Below are 23,650 nucleotides of genomic sequence, written 5' to 3' on the forward strand. Positions count from 1 at the left end.
TACGCCGAATACATTCGGTGATCCTTTCTGGTGATTGGCTGACGCGCGGACGGCGGCGCATTCCAGGCTTGAGCACCCTGCAGCCGTGCAACTCTCCCGCAACGTACACCAAGATACGTACACTCACATACGCCCCTTGGTAGGTGTCTACCGGCAAGATGCCCCGCTTCTCGGCGCGTAATGCTATCGTCCTCGTCAACGTCTGCCTCCTTACACTCCTCTGCATCCATTTGAAGACAGTTCTTTGGGATCAGAATCCCGGGCGCGCTGTGGACGGCGCAGGCTCTCTATTCGCCGACCTCGGCGACGACGATGATGGATACGATGGAGGGAATGCGGATGACCGCGATGCCGTGCTTGGGTTGAACAGTGTGAAGTCGGACTCGGAGTGGAAGAGTGAGGAGGGCAAGACGCTGCGAGTCAACGGAGGCTCGAAAGGGAATGCATTGGATGCTACGAAGCCTTCAGCCCAAATTCTTGCAAAGGAGAGGAGAACAGCTGTTGTGGTCGCAAGCCAGGCGCGCGAGAACACGACTTGGATCGCCGAGTTCTTTCCGCAGTGGGAGCAGAACATATACAGAGTCGACGATCCGACTGCAAAGTTGACCGTGCCGAAGAACAAAGGGAGGGAGAGCATGGTGTATTTGACGTACGTCCTTTTCCTTCTTTCGATTGCTTTGTATCTTGGGTGCTCGAGCTTACTTGGATCTGGGTGCACAGCTACATCATCGACCACTACGATACTCTCCCTGACAACGTACTTTTCATCCACCCCAATCGCTACCAGTGGCACAACGATGACCCCGATTACGACGGCCTGCCTATGCTGCGCCATTTCCAGCTCCCATACCTCGAAGAACAAGGCTACGTCAACATCCGCTGCGCATGGTCGTTAGGTTGCCCTGCTGAGATCAAGCCGCTCGCCGAAGAGGGCGAACACAGGGAGGCGGTGCATGCTGGTGGTGACTACAAGAAGGCCTTCCAAGTCCTCTTCCCGGAGAAGGAAGTGCCCAGGGAGGTTGGGGTCAGTTGCTGTGCGCAGTTTGCGGTGACCAAGGAGAAGATCAAGGAGAGGAAAAAGGAGGATTATATCAGGTACAGAGAATGGCTTACGAGCACGGATCTGGCTGATAGTATCAGTGGAAGGGTGTTGGAGTACTCATGGCATAGTAAGTTGGCTTGCACGTGGTGCATTCCTGCAAGTTGTGAAGCTCGAGCTAATGTCTCAACAGTGGTCTTTGGTAAGGAGCCAGTTCATTGCCCCAGCGCGAAAGAGTGCTATTGCAAGGTTTTTGGCCTTTGTGACCTTGATTGCAAAGACCCCAGTAGCTGTGAGGGTCGATACATCCTCCCGCCGTTTTCAAGTCTGCCCCAAGGCTGGCCTTTGGTAGGCTGGAAGGGTGAGCCAAGAAAAAGATTCGGGAGTGAAGAGTGATCATCTATTCCTGTCCTGGACTCCTCCAACAACAATCTTCTCACGATCTCCTCATCCTACGATAGTGCTATTGTCGTCGACGCTCCACTGGCCTGTCTCCAATCGTACAGCGCTGCTCGACTTATCCAAGTCAGCCGGCCACACATTGCGACCCACGTCGCGACGTGACCACCACGACTCTCATCGCTTGGCAAGGCAGTTCATTCGCTTGGAAGCCTCCTGGTAGTACCAAACTCTTTGGCGGGCTCAATATTCATCTGCACAATGCGTCTCTGGGCGGGGTAATCTGGTATTCGCGACTGTTTTCGGCCGCCAACCCGCTTCCCCGCTCAAGAAGCCTCCTCTGTTCACATTTGGCCCCCAACTCGACCAACGCTCCGGTGTTCGGTAAGGGGCAGGGCAAAGGGCCACCGCCGACATGAGGTAGGGGCATCCGCGGCATCAAGCTTATATGTACGATATGCAGTCGTTTCTGCATGCACGTATACACATTGCACACAAAATAAGGACCGATCCTATCATGTGCGACTAAACGAATGCAGGCCAGAGTTTTCTCAGGTCTCATAGGCTGACGGCGGCGTACCGTCAGCCCGGATCTCACCGTACACATCATGAACGAGTGACCTCACGGCCTGGGCAGATGATGCCGTTTTCCGGTTTTACAGTAGATCGAACTTATTCCGCTTCAAGGTGACACGGCATAGCATATTTGTTTGGTTGTTTACAAGCGCTGATTGGAACGATGGGGACACAAGGCTGAGGCTGAGCATGATGTTGAAAACTAATCTCGTTAATTAGCGCGTTCCTTATTCGGTCAGCAGAGCCTCAAGCATCTCTTCCTCTCAATTCGCCGTCCTCTTGGACAACATGACCATCACCAAGGACCGTTTGTTGTGTTGGGCAGTATTGCTTCATTTTGTTGTTGTAGTGGTTTGCTCTTTTCTTTCTTCAGGTTGCAAGTGCGAACTCAGCCTGACGCATGGCCCAATCCAACATGGCCGCAAATGTGGAACTATCCTTCCCCTCGTGTCGCCCTTGCACCGCGGCGAAGGTTCCACTTTCTGTGCCGCTAGTCACCTACTCTACGCTCGCAGAGCCGCATTCGACCGGAAGGAACTGCCAATAAAGAAAAAGGGTTGACTGACTGACGACCAACATTCTGATGTCCATACTCAGTATTCAAAATCAGGGCCGACATTCACAACGCTCACGGATAACATTACTCCTTACAATCCACCAATATCAGCTGTTCTTTCTGGGGTTTGACTTCACTGCCCCTACCATCTCTCACCACGTTTTCAGACCCTTTGCAGATGACCGTTTTTGAAACATTTCCATTCGATATCTTTTTCGAGACCAGCAAATACCTCGACCTCGACGACGTTGCGCATCTTGCTCAAACATGCCGCCAATTGAGAGCACAGCTCCTCCAGAATGCACTGTCACGACGGATAGTTGAGGTGAGAATCTTCTACTGAGAAAGACATTCATAACTGATGAGGGTCTTAGACACACCATCACTACACCAACGAGGCTTGTACAGCACGTCAGGGAACCATATCCTACAATGAATCATTGTGTATGATATATGACCGACGACATGCACTTTCAACTACACAGCCTTTCTCGGCCCGGGTCGTTGGGCAGGGAAGCACATTCCTCTACAGACAAGGCGTACTCTGTTTGCAGACCGGAAGCAGTGTTCAGATCTCGAACTTGCGCTCATCATGCTCCGTTGTGACCCTGGATCTGATGACGATGGTGTTCGGAGGCAACACATGTGAATCAGCCGGGGTTTCGTTTGAGATGATGTATTACAGTGATGAGCTACTCTCTGTTCTCGTCAATATCGAGTCTAACGAGTCTTGGATCTACTGCGTCAAGACTACCAGTAGCCTGCAAGATGACAATCGAGTCGTTCGTTCTGTGGGTTTGGGTCATGACCATTCCAAGCTGTTCATCCGCCATACGTCCCAGTATCTTTACTACGGTTCGCACACAGGTACATCTCCAAACGACGGTCATCGTAAATGGGAGATCCGGGGAGTTGCTCTGCAGCCAGGATTCGAATTGTCAGCTGAGCAGGGACGGCCATTGCTCCTCGAAGATTTTCATGGCAGCGACGTTGGATCAACGGTTACATTTGAGATCCATGACGGCTTCTTCTACGCTGTGTCCAACCAGGGAACCTACGAAGTCGAAGAGATAGACTGGACGTCTTTCTACAATTGCATCCGCTTTCCCCTGAATGACCCTGTTGCGTTAGCCGTTGAGAACGACGCACGGATATATCGAAGGCAACACGCTGAAGGCGCCATCCACGATTCCTGGACTGATCTTACCCTCCAACCCGACGAAAAGACGAACAAGCTTTTCGTGGTCGAATCTAGACGCGAGTGGGTGGGAGCATCGTCAAAGCAACTCAGGACCTTCTACACGACATGCATAGACTTCTCTGCATCAGAGCTAGCAGCAGACGAATCTCCGCGAGATGATGAAAGCGATCCACCCCAGTTGCCTGAAGACGACCTGCTAACCACGCTTTTGGATTCCTCACATGGAGCCAGCTATATGCCCACGCCTAGACAGTACAGCTGGTCGCGGCACCCAGAATTCAGTACAATAGACATTTCACCGCGGTCTTTCATCCTCGCAAGGACAAAGTTCAGAACCTACAACTACTCTTGTTCCGCGTTCATGGACCTGGTGGAGGACGAAACTTGCTGCCGTGGCGGAACCGACACATCACCTTCTTGCCTCAGACTGCGCATCGGGAGTCGACGCGTCGCTCCCGCCCTTTCCACCACGGACGACTTCGCTTCCGACTCCATTTGGAGAAATAACCAGAGCAAAATGCCACGCTTCGCAGACTCGACAAAGTACCGCTACACGCCCACCCGCATGTGGCCGCCTCCACGCTCCACATGCCCTTGCTCAGCGCGTCTGCACCGCATCATGAACCCGCCCTCCACCCCGGGTTGCACAGCAGGGCAGACGAGCATCACTGCTGCATGTGACGAGCGGAGCATCGTGTACATGATCAGACCGCGATACGCGTCCAGCTATCAACACAGCACGCACACGCTGGGCACCGTCGTCTGCATCGACTTTGGCCGCGAGGCGCTGCTAACCCCGTCTGCTGCGCACCCAGACGATATGCGCTGGGATTGGTCGCCGGGACAGGATGGGCGGTGCAGAAGCGGCACGTGTTGGTAGTATGAGCGTCTGCCGCCGGTCGGGCGAACACGGATCGTGGATTGCGGAATCCGGATTGCGGATTCAATGGGTCTTGAGCCGCAGAAGGCGTGTCATCATGGTGTGCATGTTTGCGCCCCGTTGTTTGCCTGCTTTTGGGCTGCTATGCATAATCGTCCTGCTTGGCTTCATGGTGGTGTGGAGGTGCAAGTGCATGTGCTGGCAAGGCTACGTGACCTGTCTGGTGACGAGGCTGAAGGGAAACGGGCATCACTAGTTCGATGTAGATGCGAGGCTACTGCGAGACTGATGTTTTAAAAAAAAAATGGCGATGGCGGGTAGAGCGGTCCTTTGTCTTTGGGTGTCTCAGTGGATAGTTTATCGTCTAAATTGGTGTTTTCATTCGTTCGCACGCGCATAGGATGATGTGTGCGTATTCGACAAAGATCGTCCACCCTTTGAGCATTTCAAGCCACAATGAGCATTTGTTCATTTCGTCATTCGTGTAGTCAAAGGAAGAAAACATCCAGGAAGCTGATCGTATGTCCCTGTTCCTCCCTAAGTGTAGATTTCCTCTGTGAGAGCGTTCAAGCCCACGCCTTCTTTCGCAATATCCTCTTCCTTCAGGAACAGCAGCGGCATCTCCACAAGCGTACCCTTGATGGTACTCAGCACCTCCTTGACCTCTTGCACACCCTGCTCGCCCTGGCTGAAGTTCTCGGCTACGACGTGGCCCCACTTGTACAGGCTGGGCTTCTTGTTCTCCTTGTCCTGCTGCGACTGGCCGAAGAAGCGGGAATAGTACTCATCATACTGCTTCCAGTTCCTGACCTCATCCGAAGGAACGGGGTGAAAGATCTTGCCAAAAGCGTTGGTGTTTGTGTTGGCGCGCCAGTTCCACAGGTCCTGGAATTCATCGGACAGTGGGTCTGCAACCTGTCTGTCCATATCAGATCCCCAGTCGTAGACTTGCGGAGTAGTAACGGGCTGCCAGTTCTCGTCTACGCCATCGACAGGCTGATGCTTGAGCAGACCTAGGTGCTTGCGGAAGATCTCTCGGCGGAGAGAGCTGGCAAAGCGAGACACTTGGTAGGGGCGGCCATCCATGGAGGAGTCAATCATGTCCGGGTCACGGATGATGATTGCGATCTCGGAATCGTGGTCGCCGAGTTGGGAGCGATCGTTCAGGTTGGCGGATCCGCAGATGACGGTAGTGTCGTCGGCGATCAGGAGCTTGCTGTGGATGTAAAGTTCCTCGCTCACGAAAGCGTCTATCTCATCTACTGCCCCGCCTTCCCAAGGAACATTGCGAATGTCTTCGCCGTTGAGCATGTAGCACTCGCAGACCGAATCCCAGCGACCGTCACCGAGGCCTTGGCGTCCACCGATCTTCTCGGCTTCTTGCTGGTACCGGTTGTAGTTAGACTGCCTTCCGTCGTTGGGAGGGCCTCCGTACCCGGCATCCATCTCATATGCCTGCTGCTGAGGAGGACGACCACCTCCGTCCATCTCGTAGACGCCGTACTCAGCAGTCGGTGGAGGACGGTAAGCTTGGTAGTCTCGCGCTCCCTCATGCGCCGCATCAAAGCCCTCACTAGCTTGTCCGTACGAGACACCACTACGCTGCTCGGCGTCTTGCATGACCTTACTGGCATTGATGCGATCGTAACTCCGAAGGTTGTAAAACCTGATGTAATCCATGGGGTTGAAGCCAGCCTTGGCAATCTCCTCGTAGATGGAATGACCTCCACGGTTGATGGAGTCGTACTGGAACTCCATGATAGCTCGTGTGCCCAGAGCTTCGTCAAGCTTAAGGTCGCCAGCAAAGGCAGGGACGGCAGGGATAACTACGATCATCTTGTACTTCTCGCCATTACGAGCAGCACGAACGATGCGCTCGACGATTGCCGCTCCGACCTGGTTCTTGATCGGTCGTTGCTGGTCGCCCGTAGCCGTGATGAAGAATTGGTTTTCGATGTAGACAAAGTGCTGGCTGTTCCTGATGGTCTCCACGTAGGCGTTTTGGATCGAGTGCTGAACCTGTCAGTGGACGTCACGATGGCTCAGGGCCATTACTTACCTCAGTGGAAATGTTGTGACTCCATTTGGTAGCGCTACGAGTGATTTGGCAGTCGACGTTGGCTCTCTGCGCACCGTGTTCCGCGTGTGACTGATAGTGCTGTTGCTGTTCTTGATGACCGTAGTGTTCTTGGTATTCCTCGTTGACGCGGTTGTACATCTTTTGACGGAATCCGCCGCCCCGGCCGAACAAGCCTCGTTCGCCCTCCTCACCATCACCACCAAATCCTCGAGAGCCCTCTTCTCCCTCTTCTCCCTCTCGCTGCTGAGGTGGGTACTCGCCGCCCTGCTGGGCACCGCTTGTGGTATCAGGAAGCCTCTGGTACCTGGTTGCTTTGTGAGAGTACTTTTCGTCGTAAATGAAGTTCCAGCGTTGCGTGAAATGCGTGCGGAGGTCTTGGACAACTGGACCACGTAAGTTGAGCGCTACATCGGACCATCCCATGCGAGAGCTCTGCGTCCTGTCGAGCTTGTTTTCTTCCCAATGGTCAACAGCGGCGAAGTCTATTTTACTGTCAGCTTGTTTGCCTTCGTGAACAGCACCACATCGGTCTCCCATAACTCACCTAGCATCCTGGCATTGTTAAAGTCTTGTCCAGGGAACACGATTCGATCAAGACTACCAGGGTGCGCATCTGAGATCGGGTGAGAGTTGGTATCCCAACGTCCGTAACAGAGATCCAATCCTCCCATGAATGCAATCTGCCCATCGATCAAGCAGAGCTTCTCGTGATGCGCCCAGTAAAGAACGGTATCGCCGGTCGAACCGTAGAAGCTCTTGAGACCGTCTAGCGGTAGTTGCGCAATCTTTGCAGGCGAAAACGTCATGTTCTTCATGGTGTTGAAGAACTGGCCAGAGAGCACCGCGGCATCTGGGGTATGGTCGGGGTGTCTAAAGACACCAATGTTGGGGTGGAGATCCTCCAAATGGTGCTTGGTATGAGAACTAGAGACTGCAATAGGCGGTGCGATCAGCGGGTTTGTCCTTTCTACTTCCTCGAGAGATTTGAATATAACGTCGAGACCGACTCGAGTAAGTCCTTTTGTGATCGGGTCCGTTGAATGTGGTAAAAGAGAGTGTAGATAATTGGGCAGCAATGGATTCAACTTACGCGTCAAAGCCTGCGTGACTTCTTTGTAGACTATGATGTTGACCCTGACTCCGCGTTCGGCGGCAGCTAGAAGCAGCCGATCGACACGGTACTGCTGGTTCTTGGCTGGAGGTCGTCGAAGGTAGAGCTCTGGGGACAGCCACCAGTCCAGGATCCAGATTGACTCGCGGGCTTGCTCTAGTGCAACCGATACGGCGTACATGTAAGAAGCACCTGCCCTATGTCAGCGACTACGAACAGCAGCACTCTCTGCGGGCTACAGAACATATCTCTCCAAGGGAAGCGGGCACTCACCATCGACATACCACTTGATATCGTTGCCATGACGCTCAGGAGCAAAGCTCAAGAAGCGGTGCTGGTTGTGGTATTCCTGTCCGGGCTGTGGTTCGCCCTGCTGTTGTGCCTGGACAGGCTCATCGTTCTTTCCTGAGAAAGAGTCCTTGAGGTCGGCGCTAATCTTGTGGACCTCCTTGTGAATCTTATCAAAGAGAAACGACATGCCGCCTGAGTTCGAGGAGCCTTGGTGAGGCTGTGAATGCTGGGAAGAATATGTCAGATCAGATCGTGCGGGTGAATGAGAGAAGGAGCAGAGGACGCAGTAGCTTCAGCGGGAGTACAGCAAGGATGACAACAGGCTTAGCGTGAAAGAAGATGGAGACAGCGAGAGACTAGCCATAGCCAGGCTCCATAACGCCTCTTGCAACCTTGAAACTGCGCATCATGCACACCGTGTACGATGACAGCATCGGGGCCGAACAAAAGCACATACCTCCTTCTTGCCCCCAAAGAAGCGCCGACCCATGTCTCCCATCATCCCGCGGTCTGCCTCCTCACCCTCTGCCTGGCCGTGATAGTCCCCGTACGCCAGATCATCGTCCCGACGCGACATGTTGAGCAATAGGGGGGCTGCTTGACTGCGTCAATCCCTATCAGAATCCAATGTCTTGTGTTCGTGTTGCGTTGTGAAGCTCGAGCGATGGCGCCCCGCTCAAGACCCTGAAAATGGTGGGGCAGCCCGGGATCAACAGCAGCTGAGACACGACGGTTGCCATTGACCGCGGTGCACGCGGCAAATACGAGAAGTCTGAGCACTGGGAACAACAAACAACGCGTGGTGCCCTTTTGATGGTCTCCTGTTTGCCTGTGATCTGTGTGATCCTGCATTGGCTTCGTCATTTGTACAGCTTGCGCGCTTGAGCCCCTCAACCCCCGCACGTGGATAAGCTCCCGCTCCCACCTCCAGCTCCCATACGCCACCGCCGCTTTAGCACAGCCCTTGAGGAATGCTAGGCCACCGCGGAGATGTAACGACGGCATCTCCAAGGCCAGAGCTGTCTGTCTACAGAGACCCTATGCAGGTATGGATTCGGGCTGATGGACCTAAGACGTTACTGGTGCGGAGAGGGTACGTCATTGTAGATCAATCTGAATGACTTCAGCAATCACACAGCTCCATCATCCCGTCTTATCTTCCCCTCTCCAGCACAACTGCAGCTGCATAACAGCTATATAATCACAGACACCATCGCAGCCATGTCTTCCATCGCCCGTCTTGCACGCTCTGCCCGTTTCACATCTCGCGCCATTGCTCCTGCCCCGGCTCCATTGCGACCAGCAGCATTCACAGCTCCCCGGTGCTTCCACTCTACTCCATCTAAGATGTCGCAACACCCAATTGCAACCCTACAGGTAGGGAGAGCTTTGGCAAGCTGCGTATACGTTGCTGACCTTACGTAGGAGGATCTGATCCCCCGCCTGCCCCCGTCCTCGCCCACACTCTTCGAAGCCAAGAAGAAGAAGAACCTCACCTTTGAAGCCATCGCCAAAGAAGTTGGTCGCGAGGAAGTTGCTATTGCGGCGCTCTTCTATGGCCAGGCAATGGCCTCGGCCGAGGACATCCAGAAGCTGTCCAAGGTTCTTGACATCCCCGCCGAAACCCTCGAGTCACAGCTGTCCGGCTTCCCAGATCGCGGCCGTTCGCTCGAGATGCCGCCGAAAGACCCGCTTGTATACCGCTTGTATGAGATTGTGCAGAACTACGGATATGCGTACAAGGCAGTGTTGAACGAGAAGTTTGGTGATGGCATCATGAGTGCCATTTCGTTTTCGACCAAGATTGAGAAGGAGACTGACGACAAGGGCGAATGGGCAAAGATCACATTGAGGGGCAAGTGGTATGTACCTCCACCGTCTCAGTGTCTGGTGACATGCTAACCGAGCTCCAGGCTGCCATACTCGCGATTCTAGATTTTGAATAGTTGATTAATGAATGCGTGTAAGATCAACCTTTCCGCAAGCACTGCCATGCAGCACTCTTGCCTGATGTGTTGACCAAGTTATGCCGTGTTGGTTTCGTGGCCTGTGTAAGAAATCATCGAAAACGTGGTCTGATCATTTCTGTAATGCACCACGAAGAAGCCCGCGTTATAGTGATGATTGCTTGCCGTAAACCGTCTCTTCTGTTATCCTGTGTGTAAGTGATGGCATATCCAGACTGCCCTGCGCTTTTGTGGACTGATTGCGCGCCTGCCATCTCACACGCAAACCCATCGCTCTTGCCTCACCTACGCTCACCTTCAACTTCGTCACACACTCTCTCACTTCGTCTCCGGTTCTGCTGCCCCACAATCGAACTTCATTCCTCCAGATCTTGACCTCACACTCACCTCACTACCGCTTAGGCGCAACTATTCTCCGCTCGACTTTCGCTTGCTTACTTTCAACCCTTCAAGCAAGCTGTCTGCGCAGCTTCCAACCTTACAAGCTCAAACCAACAGTCTTGTGAGACTACAGGCAGATCAGTTTGCACAGCCCGCATCTGTCTCCACCACAGCGTAAATTTGACCTTCGCTATTAACCCACCACTACTGACAGCCACCAAAGACCACCACCAGTAGCCCACGATGCCAGCGATAGTGGAGCCAGATAGAGTCAAGTGCACTTACGTCGATTGCAACTTGCTCTTTGCGAACGAGACAGATATGAAGAGGCACAAGAAGCACAGTGATGGGCACGACTACTGCCACAAGTGCGACGAAGATTTCGAGTCGTACGAAGACCTTGCGCAGCACAAGATCTTCCGGCCTGATACGCACAACAAGGCCTGCCGTGTCTGTGGTCAGGAATTCAAGTCCGAGTCTGGATTGAGACGCCATATTGAGCTCGTAGGCGAGCACGTGCATGCGGATGATGACAGCACTGACTATTTGCAGACGCACAAAATCGACCAAAAGCTGACCTGCATTGGCTGCAACAAGTCCTTCTATCGAGCTTGTCTTTTCATCGAGCACCTCGAGTTTGGCTACTGTGAAGTCATCTCCGCTTCGCAGTTCCAAGGCCACATTGTACACAAGCATCTAGTGACGGCGCTGCTGAAAGATAGCTCAGCCTACGATCGCTTCAAGGCGAAGCAAGCCAAGTACGATGCGGCCACAGGGGACTTCGAGGAGGAGGGAGGTGTATGTCTCGATGATCCCCTGGACAGAGACGAAGAGATCGAGGACGTCAACTTTGCTGCACTCCAGCCTGAAGTTTCTAACGCGCCTCTTCCGCAGTCTGCTGCTGGCCCGTTTCCTCCACTTCGCACACACTCTCAGGCTTCTAGCTACGATATTTTTGAGGTAGCCTCTACCATCGGTGCCATGTCTGTCAACGGCGACAATGATACAAGTGCCATCGTTGGACACCGCAGTTCTGCTCCGCACTCTGCGTACGGCAGTTCCACGTACGCTGCGTCTACATCGACTGGTCGCCAGCTCAAGGTTTGGGGCGGCCGCAATGGCAAATCAGCTAGTAGTACCTTGTTTCCCAATGCCAAATCTACGCCAGCTACCAAGGAGTTCTCTATCGCCGCGCATGACGAGCAGATGGAGCGCGACCACGGCATCAACATCATGAGAACGCGGTTCTGGGATCCACTCAGCAGCGACTGGAACCCTGAGCGCTTCTACGACTCGGTCATCAACAAGTACAACTGTCCATTTGTGTGCGAGGTAGGTTGAGTTTCTCTTCGCATTTGGTCATCTGCTAACACAACTGTGCAAGCTCACATTCGAGACACCTGCCGATTTGAACAAGCATATTAATGGCGACCACCGCCTCACGCGCATGAAGTGTCCCATGTGCCTCAAGTACTTCAAATCGGCAACGGCACTCATGGCACACTGCGAGAGCCGTGGGGCCAAGTGCCTGATCAACAAGTCAGACAACTTCACCCTATTTCTCGACCGCATGTCCGGCGGTTTCCTCGGCGTCAAAGAGAAGGTCCGCCCCGATCATCTCAACAACCCCACGGTCCTGCTCACCGACCCGGAGACGGGCCGGGTGGAGCGCTACAAGCCGCCGGTGGCTTCGTACCTGCAGTACATGGTGACGCAGCCGCCGGACTGGAAGGAGCCGAGCCGGGCGGGCGTGCAGATAGGGTTTGCGATGCAGCAGGGCCAGTGGTAGGTAGGTAGGTGGGCGAGGGAGACGAATTGGCGAATGTGTGGTCAGTTGTCGTTTGCCTGGTTTTCACGAGCTACGACATGAGAGTGAAAAAGTCCTGTTTTTCCACTTCCCAGACACACCGCAGCCTGCCTAGTCTTTACCATGTGCGCACGACAGGAGGCAATCAGTTTCTCCAGCAGCAACAAAAGCGGTTCGAAGGCGACTCAGTACTCTCCAGCACAGGAAACCACCCCCGCAATATCGAGCATCGTTCGTTATTGTACTTGCCAGCTCATGGCCGGTCGTGACATGGCTGTTCTTGCTCTCCTCATGCTTATGTGTGCGCCAGTATATCGCAACCGGAATCGCAATCGCAATCGCAATCGGCTTACAGAAAAAAAAAAAGAGGGAAATGCACCTCCCCCCCCCAAAAAAAAAGAAAAAGGGGAAAGGCATGAGAGAAGAAGAACGACAAGGGAAAAGAATGCCAAAAAAAACGCCTCGCTGTATGCATATGTGCTCGCTTCCTTTTATTCTTTCCCTTATTTCCCCCCCCCCTTTTAACTTCCTTTTGTTCGGCGCGTTATGTGTCTGAATGTCGCTATCCATACATCCACGCATCCAAGGCGAGAAGAAGAAAGAGATAGCAAGGGACTAATAAGAGACAAGACTGTCCATAGCCAGCCCGCCCAAATCAACGGCAGCGCCAAAGAGGGCGCGTCGAGAGTTCTGATTTGTAGTGGTGGTGGTAGTGAGATTCAGACCGCCCATGTCGCACCAGTCCACGCCGTTTGTTTTGATGGGCTGGTGGGTGTGTTAGCATGGAGAATACAATGGTAGTGAAGAAGACTCACCAAACACGACAGGTGCTTGCACCAGGAGCAGGTGTTGCGCCACTCGTAGAAGTTGCGGAGGAGCAGGATGAAGCCGACAAAGGCGGCGACGAGCCCGCCGGCGCGCAGGATCCACCATGCCCACCACAGCGGCTTGCGGCCTTTGAAGAAGGAGACGGGCTGTTTTGCGAATTTGGTGAGGCCGACGACGGGGTTGGTCGAGGCCATGGGCGCGGCGGGGGCGTCTTGCGGGTCTGAGACGGGGTTGGCGACGGTCGTGTAGGGGGGCTCGTCGGAGCCGGTGCGTTGGCGCAGGGACTGCGGGGAGTGGAGCAGGCAGATGCCGAGGACGATGCCCATCAGGAAGCCGCCGATGTGGGAGAAGTTGTCGAGGCCCGGGAGCAGGCCGAGGACGAAGGCGATGGCGATGTCGAGGAGGAGGAAGAGCAGATCCTTGATGGGTGAGCGGCGCGAACTCCAGTTGTAGAAGAGGTCGAGCAGTGTCAGGGCTAGGATGCCGAAGAGCGAGCCTGATGCGCCCACGCTGGTGATGCCGTCGGCGGCGTAGTTTCCACCGAGCACGAAACCGAAGATGCCAGCGCTGAAGTAGACGAGGGCGAAGCGCAGGGGCCCAATCTCCTTCTCCATGTCGCGGCCCAGGGTCAGCTGGAGGAGCATGTTGAAGCCAATGTGGATGATACCTGCGTGCAGGAACATGGGCACGATGAAGCGGTACCACTGGTCGGGCTGGTGGGAGCGGTCATTGAAGTCTTGGACGGCGGACTGGTCGGGGATGCCGCCGAGGCCACAGAGTTCGTTGAGCGAGCACGTCAGGCTGCCGGGGTCGAGCGAGGTGGTGTTGGGACAGGGCCAGGACTGGACGTCGGCCTCGATGACCTGCTTGATGTTGTGCATGCAAGGGGTGAAGCGGGCGCCCATGTTGATGAGGACGTAGGGCGAGGGCCCGATCATGATGTTGAAGTTGGGCTTGGTCTGGATGGGCGAGCCCGTCAGGATGCCGTTCTTGATCAGCTCGCCGACGAAGACGCCAATCTGCACAACGGTCAGGGTGTACACGACCCACGTGATGCGCCCGCTGAACCAGCCCTCCTTCTTCTTGGGCCGCCGCCGCTTCTTCTCGGGGGCCGGGTACATGCCCTCGGGGTCGGCGTGGTAGTGTGTGAGGCTCCCGCTCATCTTGGTCTGCAGCGGAATGGCATTCTGGTCGGCAAAGGGGTCGCGCTGGCCTGGATGCGCGGGCGGTGTGTCGTAGGGGCTGGCGAAGGTGTTGTGGCCGTACTGGGGCGGGCCGTGGTAGGACGTGTCTGGGTGGCCCTGGTAGGAAGTGTCTGGGTGGCCGTGGTAGGAAGTGTCTGGGTGGCCGCCCAAGGCGCCCGACGAGTGTGTGGATGTGTTGGCATGGAGAGGGTAGGGCGGGTAGCTGTGGTCCTCAAAGGGCGAGACGACGGGCGACACGACGTGCTGCGGCGGCTGCTTGCCTGGCAGCGGCGGGAGCGGCGCGTCTGTTCGGTCGTGGGGGCTGGCGGCGGTGGCATGGCCGGTCGTGGGGCCCGTGGGCGGGTAGGACGTGTTGTAGTAGTCATTGGCCGCCATGACGGTGGTGGTGGTGGTGGTAGTTGTGGTGCTGTATCCAGGTGCAGGTCGGCCAAGGACAACGTCGGTTATGAGGCCGCAGAGGCGGACGTGCAGCGCCGGGGTTCGACAGTCGTGATGTGTGCTGTGCTGTGCTGTGCTGTGCTGTGCTGTGCTGTGCTGTGCTGTGCTGCGTGCTGTGTGCCGTGGATGCGGAGAACAGAGCGACAAGCTCGTATAGCACCGACTCGGAATCCGGGGGCGTTGCTACGCTGCGCTGCGCTGCGCTTCGAGCTTGGATGCGTGCGACAAACAAAAGCGAGCGTGTTGGTATTGTTGGTATTGTTGTTGTTGTTGTTACTACCAAGCCGTCGAGCGCCCAAGAAGATCGAAATCAACACAACAATGCAAGTACGGTACGTACACGCACAAAGCAAGTTGAATGGACAAACAACAAGAGAGAGCTGACACAACGGCTACGCAGGCCGTCGTCGACAGTGCACAGCCTTCTTCAGCCCTGTCATGCATCCACCCCTGGCAGCTGGCTGAAACCGCGGATCGACAGTGGCTTAGTCCGCAGCTGTGCACCAGAAATAGCCTCACCCTCCCGCCGCAGATCTCATCCCATTCGACCCAAGACCACGAGCCAACACTGACGAGACGTCGATTGCTCTGTTGCTTCCTCGTCCTCGCGACGCTGGCTGCCTATCTCTGTCTGCTGTTGCCACGCCCCTGACACCTTCAGCTTGGGCTCCAGCTTGGGTTTAGCTTGGGCTTAGCCTGGGTTTAGCTTGGCTTGGCTCACGGTAGCTCCGCTCCGCCGCCACCCAACGCAGAGGGCCGAACGTCACAACAAGTGGAGTCGCGCCACGCGGCAGAGCCACTCGACGGCCCACACCAAGCCGCCCAGCTCCACAGGTTACTCGTGAGCGGCTGCGTGTGCACAAAAGCACGAAATCAAGTCAAAGGTGAAAGAATAAATAACAACGAATCCATCTATAGCGGAGGAAGCGCCTCTCGACAGTTTGGGCAAATCAGACGGTACCGCATCCACCCCTCCAGACACGAGGCGTGGAATATATGTCGACACGGCGTGACCATGTACATGCGCCGCTGCAGGACCATGCCAGTCCCGGACACGCTGCTCTCGTCTGTCGCGCCAGCCGGGACAACGGGCACCTCGATATCCATGGCGCAGATGCTGCAGTCGAACACCTTCTTCCCTTTGTCTCTGGCTTCTCCCGCGCCCTTGCTGCCGTCGTCTCCCTCCATGTCGTCGTCCGAGGCAGACGTGGCGTTGAGGGGGAGCAGCGCGCCTTCCTCGTCTTCGCGGAGGATGGGGTGGTAGTCGTACGCTGGCGGTGCCCAGCCTTGCCGCACAAAGAAGCGTGGTCCCACTATGTTTTGGCTGATCAGCGCGATGATCTGGACCCACACCCAGCCTGCGAGGACGGCAAACGTCCTCCAGTCGGTGCTGGCGAAGAGCACGTTGTCGGCCTTGAGGTAGAAGTAGGCAATGGGCACCAGCCGCGTCATGGATGTGCCAATTGCATAGTCCCATCGCAGTGCCCGTCCGCAGTTCCGCATCACGTTGCGGTAGATCTGTGGCACCCAAAAGGATAGATATAGAAATGAAAGCGCGTTGAAGTATGCACTGCGGTATAGCGTCCGCGCCGTGGCGAACTGAATCGTCACGAAGAAGGTGATGACGAGCAGGAGGCAGAACCGGGAATAGAGCGTCCCAAACTCCGCACGCGGGTTGGGTGCTGCCGGTGTGGGTGTTGCTGTAGTCGCGGCCGGGTTAGTCCTAGGCAGGAGAGGTGCGTCGTCGTCGTCTGAAAGCGGGTCATCCTGGTCGGGCGCAATGAGGATAGGTGTCTGTGCCCGTGGAGGCGGAGGGGGACGAGATGCAGTCACAGGAAGAAGACCAGCATCTGCCGAGGAGGGGGGCAGTGCTGTCGGTGGAGGTGCTGTCGGTGGAGGTGCTGTCGGTGGAGGTGCTGTCGGTGGAGGAGCTGTCGGTGGAGGAGCTGTCGGTGGACGAGTTACTGCCGGCGAGGGAGCTACTGCAGCAGGAGACGATGCATCTGCAGCTACTGGTGGTGCAGGAGCTTGCTGTCGCTCCTGGCGAGCTCGTTCGGCAGACTGTACAGACCAGATATCCATCAGAAAACGTAGGTGCGCAAGCACGGAGAACAGCGCGACAAAGGCGATGCTGTACATGGCTAGTTGTGCAGTACCGAGGAAAAGGTACATGAAGATGAGCACTAGGAAAGTGAAGCCGTCGCCCAGGGCCATCATGGCGATAGTGTAGAAGCTGACACGGCTACGCATTGAGGGCGTCGCCGTTTCCTTCATCTGCTTGATGAGGAGAGACAGCTGGAAGGCGAAGGCGATTGCAAAGGCGACTATGCTGTGTCTCGCCCGACTGTTGTAGTCTTCCAACTTGGAACCTACAAGATGCATGGCTTCTGACGGCGGGAAGTCTGGTGGTCCTTTCGACTCGATGACATACCCACAATCTGGCGAGAAGCCCACCATGGACATGGACAGCTGCGAACGATGGCCAAGCGGGGCTCCAGTCGGGTACCGCATCTCGTGCTCGAGCCAGTCCATGTCCACAGCCTGCACACTCGGAGGCTGCTGCAAGTAGAGAACAAACTCGCAGTGGTGTGCCACTCCAATCATGTCCTCGTTGGACCCGGCCGCCGAGCTGGTCCATGGGTTCCAGACAGGAAACGTGCGGTGTATCTGTCGATCGATCGTCTCGTGTATCGTCCAGTTCAAAAAGTCTCTCGATGTGTCGTACAGCCGCGAGGAGAGCTGGAAATGCGGCAGCGCAAAGATGCCGGCGAACCGCTCGCTCGTTGTCGTCAACACCGCATGACCACTCTCCTTGAAGTGCACTCCATGCACGTAGAACTCCCACCAGTTGCCGCCGAACGACTCATCGTCCCCCACGACGATCTTCGCACTAATCTCCGAGATGGTCTTGTTCGCATCCGTCCGCATCTTATCCTCGAGCTCGGTGATGTGCACGCGCACTGGTCCGGCCGGGCCCGTCAAGTTGCGGTCAAAGTCCATGGCCGAGTTGGTAAATGGGTCCTTGGCAGGATGAGTCGTGTTGCCCATGTCGCTGGGATGTCGCACGCGACTACTCGGATCCCGCACCCACTCGCCCTGCACGTACCCCGAGAGATTCCTGTAGACAGGCAAAGTGATGCCTCCATCGTCGAGTTCGTCTAGTGTCCCATCCAACACACGACCCCACTTGTCGCCCAGCGCTCTCTGTCCGTGCGCGTTGGCCTTCTCTTGCACACCAGGCAGCCTATCCCAAGCAAACCCGTCTTCGTCTCTCAGCCCACTGACATTCAGCCACTTCTTCCTCCCCACGTTGAAGTCGCCCCATCGCGTCCGGTTCAGCACGTCCAACTGATCCCACTCGCGCTGTATGAGCTCGTCGTAGCGTGTGCGCGTGTTGTAGGACGGCTGCTGTGGTTCGGGCGAGTTGATCAGGAGGAGCAAAATGATGAAGAAAAGAAAGGAGCGCGGATCGCGGCGGACTTCCATCACGGCGGGCGTTGCGTGATATCGGGGGCCATCGAGGCGCGTGGGTGTTGTAGATGTGGGAGTTGAGCTGAGTGGTGGTGCCTAGGTCATGTAAGTGCAGGGATATGGCTCGGGGGTGTGCGGAGATGCGCTGGCGGGGCCGTCTCTTCGCAACAGAGTGATCAGTATCTCGATGAATGTACGCTTGTCACTGCATGATGGGAGAAACGAACATATCATCCATCTAGCACCATTGCTCTTGCCATCTCGTGGGGACACGGTGCGATTCAACATGTCTCCAGCGGTATCACGTGCTAGCCACTAGCGCCTCCGCTCTTCACGACTCGTCCATGCCAACACTTGTATGCGCCTAAGCCGCGACACCGCGACAATCGCGATGCCGTCAGACTACACAACGGCCGGCGGCGGCCTGAAGCTGAAAGGCGTCGGCGTCGATAAGAAGAAAAAGAAGAAGCGATCCAAGCCCACCGAAGCCGGCGAGTCTTCCAACACCACCACAGACATGGAGAAGCGCGCCTCAAACCCCGAAGACCTAAAATCACCCGGTCGCTCGCTGTCGCCCGATACCGCCGAACAAGCAATCAGGGAAGGCGGAGGGAGGAAGAAGACGGAGGCCGAGAAGAGGCATGAAGAGTACAGGAGGAAGAGGCTGGAGGAAAAGCTGAAGCGCGAGGGCGTCAAGACGCACAAGGAGAAGGTGGAGGAGCTGAACAAGTACCTGAGCGGCCTGAGCGAGCACCATGATATGCCCAAGATCGGCCCTGGCTAAGATGGTGGGTCTGTGGTGCTACAGATGGCAGCACACGACAAAACACCACAGCCCGATCGAGACATGGCACTAACCAATGTCGGCGCTTGAGGACAAAACGCATCGATGGTTCGAAATGCTAGCACAGGTGCTGACGTCATATCTCCGAGAAGCACCGTCAGGCAAGGATACCACGGAACTTGGAATACTACGCAACTGGAACGGGATTTGGCACGATATGGCTACCTTTTTCTTGGAATGCTACGCTGAAGGACTCGCCATGGATGACTGGGAATATGAGGGTCGGAGATATTCAACTTGGAATGCGAAAGCTTGAAAGGGAAACATCTGCCTATAATGCTGCTTACATCACTAAATTTTTATGCTGCTTTGTCCTCTACTTCGTCTTTCTCCTTTCTTGCTATACTGTTTTGTTATTTAAGCTGTTTATCAATATGCCACCACGGCTTCACTTCTATAATCATACGCAGTCCTCACTGCAGTATTAAATCCTCACGACGGTCCCTGCTGCGACTGAACCGTGTAGTCCTCAGCAGCTTGAGCTGACCTATCAAAACACTGCTCAACACTCACCCACAGAAGCTTGGCTACAGACATATAGTATGGCACCAAACGCCTACCAAAAGTTCTCTACACACGCTACGCCCCATCTGGGGGGGAGCCAACACACGTGGATTGCAGCTATGTATTTAGTAATAGACCTGTATAAGACCTGAGACCTATCGTACATTTGGATTTCCAACTTCCCAACGTCTTAACCTGACGTTCAGAATAAGAAGCGAAAGAGACCGGCCGAGGGAGCTGCAAACTCGTCCCTGGCAGGCCCGAGTAGAAGGTTCAAGAGCACGGAACAAGCAGCGACAGAACGATCTCGTACGGACATTAGCAACGACTGAACGTTGAGGATAGCTCCTGGGCTTGCTGAGAACGAGGAAATTACCATGACTCTACAACTACAAAGTGGATACTGACAGTTTTGCAGGAATAGAAGATCGTGCCTGTGCCGACTGACTTCGGCATCTCAACCTTCGATCTTGACTTTGACCATCGTTGAGCTTTAAACGAGAATCCTTTGGATCGCACATTACCAGTCCACGTTATCAACACTCGATATGCCCCTGTGAGAAACACTGCTCTCCCAACACAACATCAACATTGCTAACCATGCCAAGAACACCAGTACCAAAGCCCTGAAGAAATCTAAACCCTTAACGAGAAAACAAACGTCTAGGGTATCAGTTGCATTGCATAGGCCCTTATTGTTAATTAAGTTAGATATCAAGGTCCTGTATGAGAGGGCAGGCCTGTAGATATAAGTACAGGGGATTCACTTGCGCTCTCTAGACAAGTACCACACAACATAAGTAACACTGAATTCTACGATCGCAAGGTTCTGGTTGGAAGCAAAGACTGGCCTGCAGCAAGCAGGTACAGTGAGCCTAGATCGATACGTGCTGAAGGATTTAAAGAAGATCACGTCAAGGAACAGGGAGAAGCATGTGGGCTCAAAGGAAAGTTCTGGAGATCTGTGGGTTAAAATTGACGGAGTAATGGAGGGTTTCAGAGTGAATAGTGCGTATGTCCCACTACGCAAAGAGGACGAGGAGGGGTAAATCGGAGCAAATGAACATGTCGTAGCTAGGTGCATCGGTCTGCCCTATTTCTCCAAGTGTCAGGAGTTGATCACTCGATTTAGTCTTTCCCGTCTCCATTGTATTCTTTCGTTGTTCTCACGTGGCACCAAAGCATCTACCGTTCAAGATCAGTCTTTGTCCACACAGCCATGCACAGCCGTTCACCACGTATCAACCAATTCCATACTCATCTCATTGTCTTCTTACTCTATAGCTTCAACGCAAACATGTCGAGACAATGACGCCTCAAACTACAATATGGCAGCGTGAGTCTAGCCGCACAATCTAACCTACACTCACCACTTCATTACGCGGCTCAAGCGCAACTAAACCCAACCTACTATCGCCATGACCAAACCGCCGCCTTTCGGATCTGACAGGACGTATTTCAACTGCAATGCCAAACCGTGGATAGCTCGAAACCGCACATGGACGCTGAGTTGCAGCTCGATAGACTGGACAAGAATTCGTCCAAACACTGACACCGTACAGCTCAGACCATTACGACGCTAGACACGCTTTGGGCTGGAGATACGGCTATCAGGGCATTATATCCTGCCCATAGAGCGGGTCCGAATGCAGGTGCGCTGGTGACGTATGTGCCTAGCCGTGTGACGACCCCGCTGTATCCTTATCTTGGTGCGGATGTGGTGACTACGGGACAGAATAGACAAGTGCCGCCACTGAAGAATTCTGTGGATGGGTTGATGGCAGCTGGCCCAGTCACTCCAATTATTCCAGCTGCACCAGCTGCTTCCGCTGTCGGCACGAATCAAACTACACAAACTGTGGCAGTACCAGCAAGATCATCGGCGATGGCAAATCCATATCAGTTTGACTATTGGCCTCCATAGCCGTCGGGTCAGGATCCTGACACGAGCATACTCCCTTCATTCGGCGAGCTCCAGACAAGTGATACTGTGACTGTTAATGATTATCTGGACGGAAAGCCGCTCATACGGAGAGGTGATGAGACGAACGGGCACGGAGGCCAGTTTCTCGCTACAGGAGGCTATGGCGCAGCTGGACTCTGGTGCCAAGTCAATGAACAAAACAACGTCCCACAATTAAATGTCTAGATCGAGTGTTCACTTGAAAGAGAGCTCTCGACACTATAACGGTACGTTAGCGTATGGTAGTCAAATATTGTGAAATGAGGCACAATCAGTACAGCAATCCTCCTCAATGGCGAGGCCAGGTCCGTGAAAAGATCGCACTGCACCGACGTATCGATCGGACGCGAAAGCGGGAGGACAAATTTGACCCAGAGTTTGACCATCTTGTGGAGCACCATGGGTATCGCCTGATGATGCGGGAAAGAAGGCATAGGCTCTATCTTGAGTATAATGGCTGCAAATCTGTGCGCACCCACCCCAAATTTGGAACGTTGATTCATCAACACAGACTATGAAAGCGGGCAGGTAGGTAATTAGCTAGTTTTCCGCAGTTGTCACGTTCGGCCCCACATGCTGTCACCTAATCTATCACTTTTACTGGCAACTAGCTATAGCTGGCTATTTAGAACCTCTTGCTTGTGTATGACGTATTTTGATTGTAACGGTGCAAAAGGTTGTGCAAATCTGGCCTGGGTGCATACATTTTTGCAGGCTCCAATACTATGCAGGAGGCGATCTTGGTGAATCTGTTAAGGATCTCTATCCTCAATGGAGTCGAGATAATAGGTCCGATGAGTTTTCTTGCAGCTCCAGCCGAGCAACTTATTTCAGATCCAGACTCTACCCGAAGGGTTGATCTGGTACATCCTCCAGTCCCCATGGTGAAAGCCCTTTTAATTCTACATGACGGCACGACTTCGCACGCGGAGACTGATCCAGACTGGAAACCAACCACGCACTTGGATATAAACATAAACAACGCTTTCATACAGATTGATCCCACCAACAACAAAGAGCCACAGATTTCCTTAGCTGACGCCTCTTCTCGCCCGACGCACCACCCACCGTTACGGGAGAAGAAGCTCCACCATCCGAAAACCAAAGAGCCACGCCATCGAGCTCCAAATCATAATAGGCAACCCACCATACCCCCTCGGCGAGAAGAAGACGTATGGAAACTTGGCGCCCTGATACGGGAGCTAATAACGAGTTCGCGGGACAACGACGAGCCCATGCGCGAAGACGTCCCGGACGACGAAAACGAAGACAAGTACGGCGAGCCGACGTTCCAAAACAGTGTGTCACTTCGGTCGACCACTGCGGTAATCTGACCCCAGACGCCATGTTTCCAGAGCCCTGGAGGTTCTATCCCTCCGCGCAAAGGTATAGCCACGATTGGAAGTAGTGGTGAGCAGCTGCCTTCACTGGGCGCCTGAGGTGCGGATCGGTCTCAAGCAGCTTGATAGGGATGTTGAGGACTTTTTAAGAGGAATCGCATGGTTATGCATAATCTACGGCGCCTTTAGAAAATAGGGACGATCCGTTTAAGATTGGGAGGAGGTTTAGGCGGTACCGGAGATAAGGAAACAGGGTTTGTGGCGTCGCGGAGTGCTTAGGTATTGTGGTTGTTGTATGATAAGGATACCTTTTGCTAGCTTGTAACTTCTCAGTCTCAGTTTCTACGTGTTGTTGCTCCTACTCTGCATTAAGTATCGGATCTGTGTGTCTGATGGGGACGTCCTTGCGAACACTCCGCATCATATGAAACAGACACAGCTTTGTCCAATTTTGTTTACCCAAAGGTCCAATCGTCAAGATTATTGTCACCTGCCACTAGTTTGAAATTCCATAGAACTCCTGGTCGAGAAAAAAACGGGGCAGGGCGCTCAAGTAATACTTCTCCAGGTTCTGCTTCGTCAGGTTCTATCTCTTCGATCCTACCTCTTCAAATCCTGCTTATTCAGATCCTGTATCTTCGGAGTCTATCTCTTCGGCTTCAGGTTCTTAGTTAGTAGCCCGGTAACATGTTTGGATGATACTTGCATTTGGTGCTGTGAATCCTATCGCTAGCTATCCAAATGCCGTCCTCGCCTTGGTATGCGCGAC

General features: G+C 54.3%; 8 protein-coding genes across 8 annotated transcripts, besides 8 other annotated features; 5 read left to right on the forward strand and 3 right to left on the reverse strand.

The window, feature by feature from the left end:
• Nucleotides 1-158: 158 nt before the first annotated feature.
• Nucleotides 159-1,435, forward strand: EKO05_0007755 (uncharacterized protein; the record flags this gene model as incomplete). Its single annotated transcript, XM_038941093.2, has 3 exons — nucleotides 159-649; nucleotides 721-1,169; nucleotides 1,233-1,435. The coding sequence occupies 3 exons, from the start codon at nucleotides 159-161 to the stop codon at nucleotides 1,433-1,435; spliced, it is 1,143 nt and encodes a 380-aa protein (XP_038797105.2).
• Nucleotides 1,436-2,748: 1,313 nt separating this feature from the next.
• EKO05_0007756 (uncharacterized protein) lies at nucleotides 2,749-4,651 on the forward strand (the record flags this gene model as incomplete). Its single annotated transcript, XM_059637118.1, has 2 exons — nucleotides 2,749-2,895; nucleotides 2,945-4,651. 2 exons carry the CDS (start codon nucleotides 2,749-2,751, stop codon nucleotides 4,649-4,651), a joined length of 1,854 nt encoding a protein of 617 aa, XP_059493101.1.
• Nucleotides 4,652-5,188: 537 nt separating this feature from the next.
• Nucleotides 5,189-8,710, reverse strand: EKO05_0007757 (Phospholipase D; the record flags this gene model as incomplete). The annotated part of the gene is made up of 6 exons (XM_059637119.1): nucleotides 5,189-6,664; nucleotides 6,711-7,213; nucleotides 7,276-7,662; nucleotides 7,822-8,034; nucleotides 8,116-8,359; nucleotides 8,591-8,710. 6 exons carry the CDS (start codon nucleotides 8,708-8,710, stop codon nucleotides 5,189-5,191), a joined length of 2,943 nt encoding a protein of 980 aa, XP_059493102.1.
• Nucleotides 8,711-9,354: 644 nt separating this feature from the next.
• On the forward strand, nucleotides 9,355-10,068 carry EKO05_0007758 (Cyanase; the record flags this gene model as incomplete). The annotated part of the gene is made up of 3 exons (XM_038941141.1): nucleotides 9,355-9,510; nucleotides 9,559-9,995; nucleotides 10,047-10,068. The coding sequence occupies 3 exons, from the start codon at nucleotides 9,355-9,357 to the stop codon at nucleotides 10,066-10,068; spliced, it is 615 nt and encodes a 204-aa protein (XP_038797103.1).
• A 656-nt stretch (nucleotides 10,069-10,724) lies between these two features.
• On the forward strand, nucleotides 10,725-12,270 carry EKO05_0007759 (Protein S-acyltransferase; the record flags this gene model as incomplete). The annotated part of the gene is made up of 2 exons (XM_038940985.1): nucleotides 10,725-11,813; nucleotides 11,866-12,270. 2 exons carry the CDS (start codon nucleotides 10,725-10,727, stop codon nucleotides 12,268-12,270), a joined length of 1,494 nt encoding a protein of 497 aa, XP_038797102.1.
• A 331-nt stretch (nucleotides 12,271-12,601) lies between these two features.
• Nucleotides 12,602-12,635: a tandem repeat.
• Nucleotides 12,636-12,903: 268 nt separating this feature from the next.
• On the reverse strand, nucleotides 12,904-14,696 carry EKO05_0007760 (Protein S-acyltransferase; the record flags this gene model as incomplete). The annotated part of the gene is made up of 2 exons (XM_038941077.1): nucleotides 12,904-13,053; nucleotides 13,104-14,696. The coding sequence occupies 2 exons, from the start codon at nucleotides 14,694-14,696 to the stop codon at nucleotides 12,904-12,906; spliced, it is 1,743 nt and encodes a 580-aa protein (XP_038797101.1).
• Nucleotides 13,472-13,529: a tandem repeat.
• Nucleotides 14,564-14,636: a tandem repeat.
• A 3-nt stretch (nucleotides 14,697-14,699) lies between the features above and the next one.
• Nucleotides 14,700-14,730: a tandem repeat.
• An 86-nt stretch (nucleotides 14,731-14,816) lies between these two features.
• Nucleotides 14,817-14,868: a tandem repeat.
• A 73-nt stretch (nucleotides 14,869-14,941) lies between these two features.
• Nucleotides 14,942-14,967: a tandem repeat.
• A 33-nt stretch (nucleotides 14,968-15,000) lies between these two features.
• Nucleotides 15,001-15,034: a tandem repeat.
• A 397-nt stretch (nucleotides 15,035-15,431) lies between these two features.
• Nucleotides 15,432-15,477: a tandem repeat.
• Nucleotides 15,478-15,671: 194 nt separating this feature from the next.
• On the reverse strand, nucleotides 15,672-18,245 carry EKO05_0007761 (uncharacterized protein; the record flags this gene model as incomplete). The annotated part of the gene is made up of 1 exon (XM_038946363.1): nucleotides 15,672-18,245. The coding sequence occupies one exon, from the start codon at nucleotides 18,243-18,245 to the stop codon at nucleotides 15,672-15,674; it is 2,574 nt and encodes an 857-aa protein (XP_038797100.1).
• A 376-nt stretch (nucleotides 18,246-18,621) lies between these two features.
• On the forward strand, nucleotides 18,622-19,014 carry EKO05_0007762 (uncharacterized protein; the record flags this gene model as incomplete). The annotated part of the gene is made up of 1 exon (XM_038946362.1): nucleotides 18,622-19,014. One exon carries the CDS (start codon nucleotides 18,622-18,624, stop codon nucleotides 19,012-19,014), a length of 393 nt encoding a protein of 130 aa, XP_038797099.1.
• Nucleotides 19,015-23,650: the final 4,636 nt, after the last annotated feature.

This window comes from Ascochyta rabiei, chromosome 13 (assembly GCF_004011695.2).
Source record: "Ascochyta rabiei chromosome 13, complete sequence".
Taxonomy (NCBI): Eukaryota; Fungi; Ascomycota; class Dothideomycetes; order Pleosporales; family Didymellaceae; genus Ascochyta; species Ascochyta rabiei.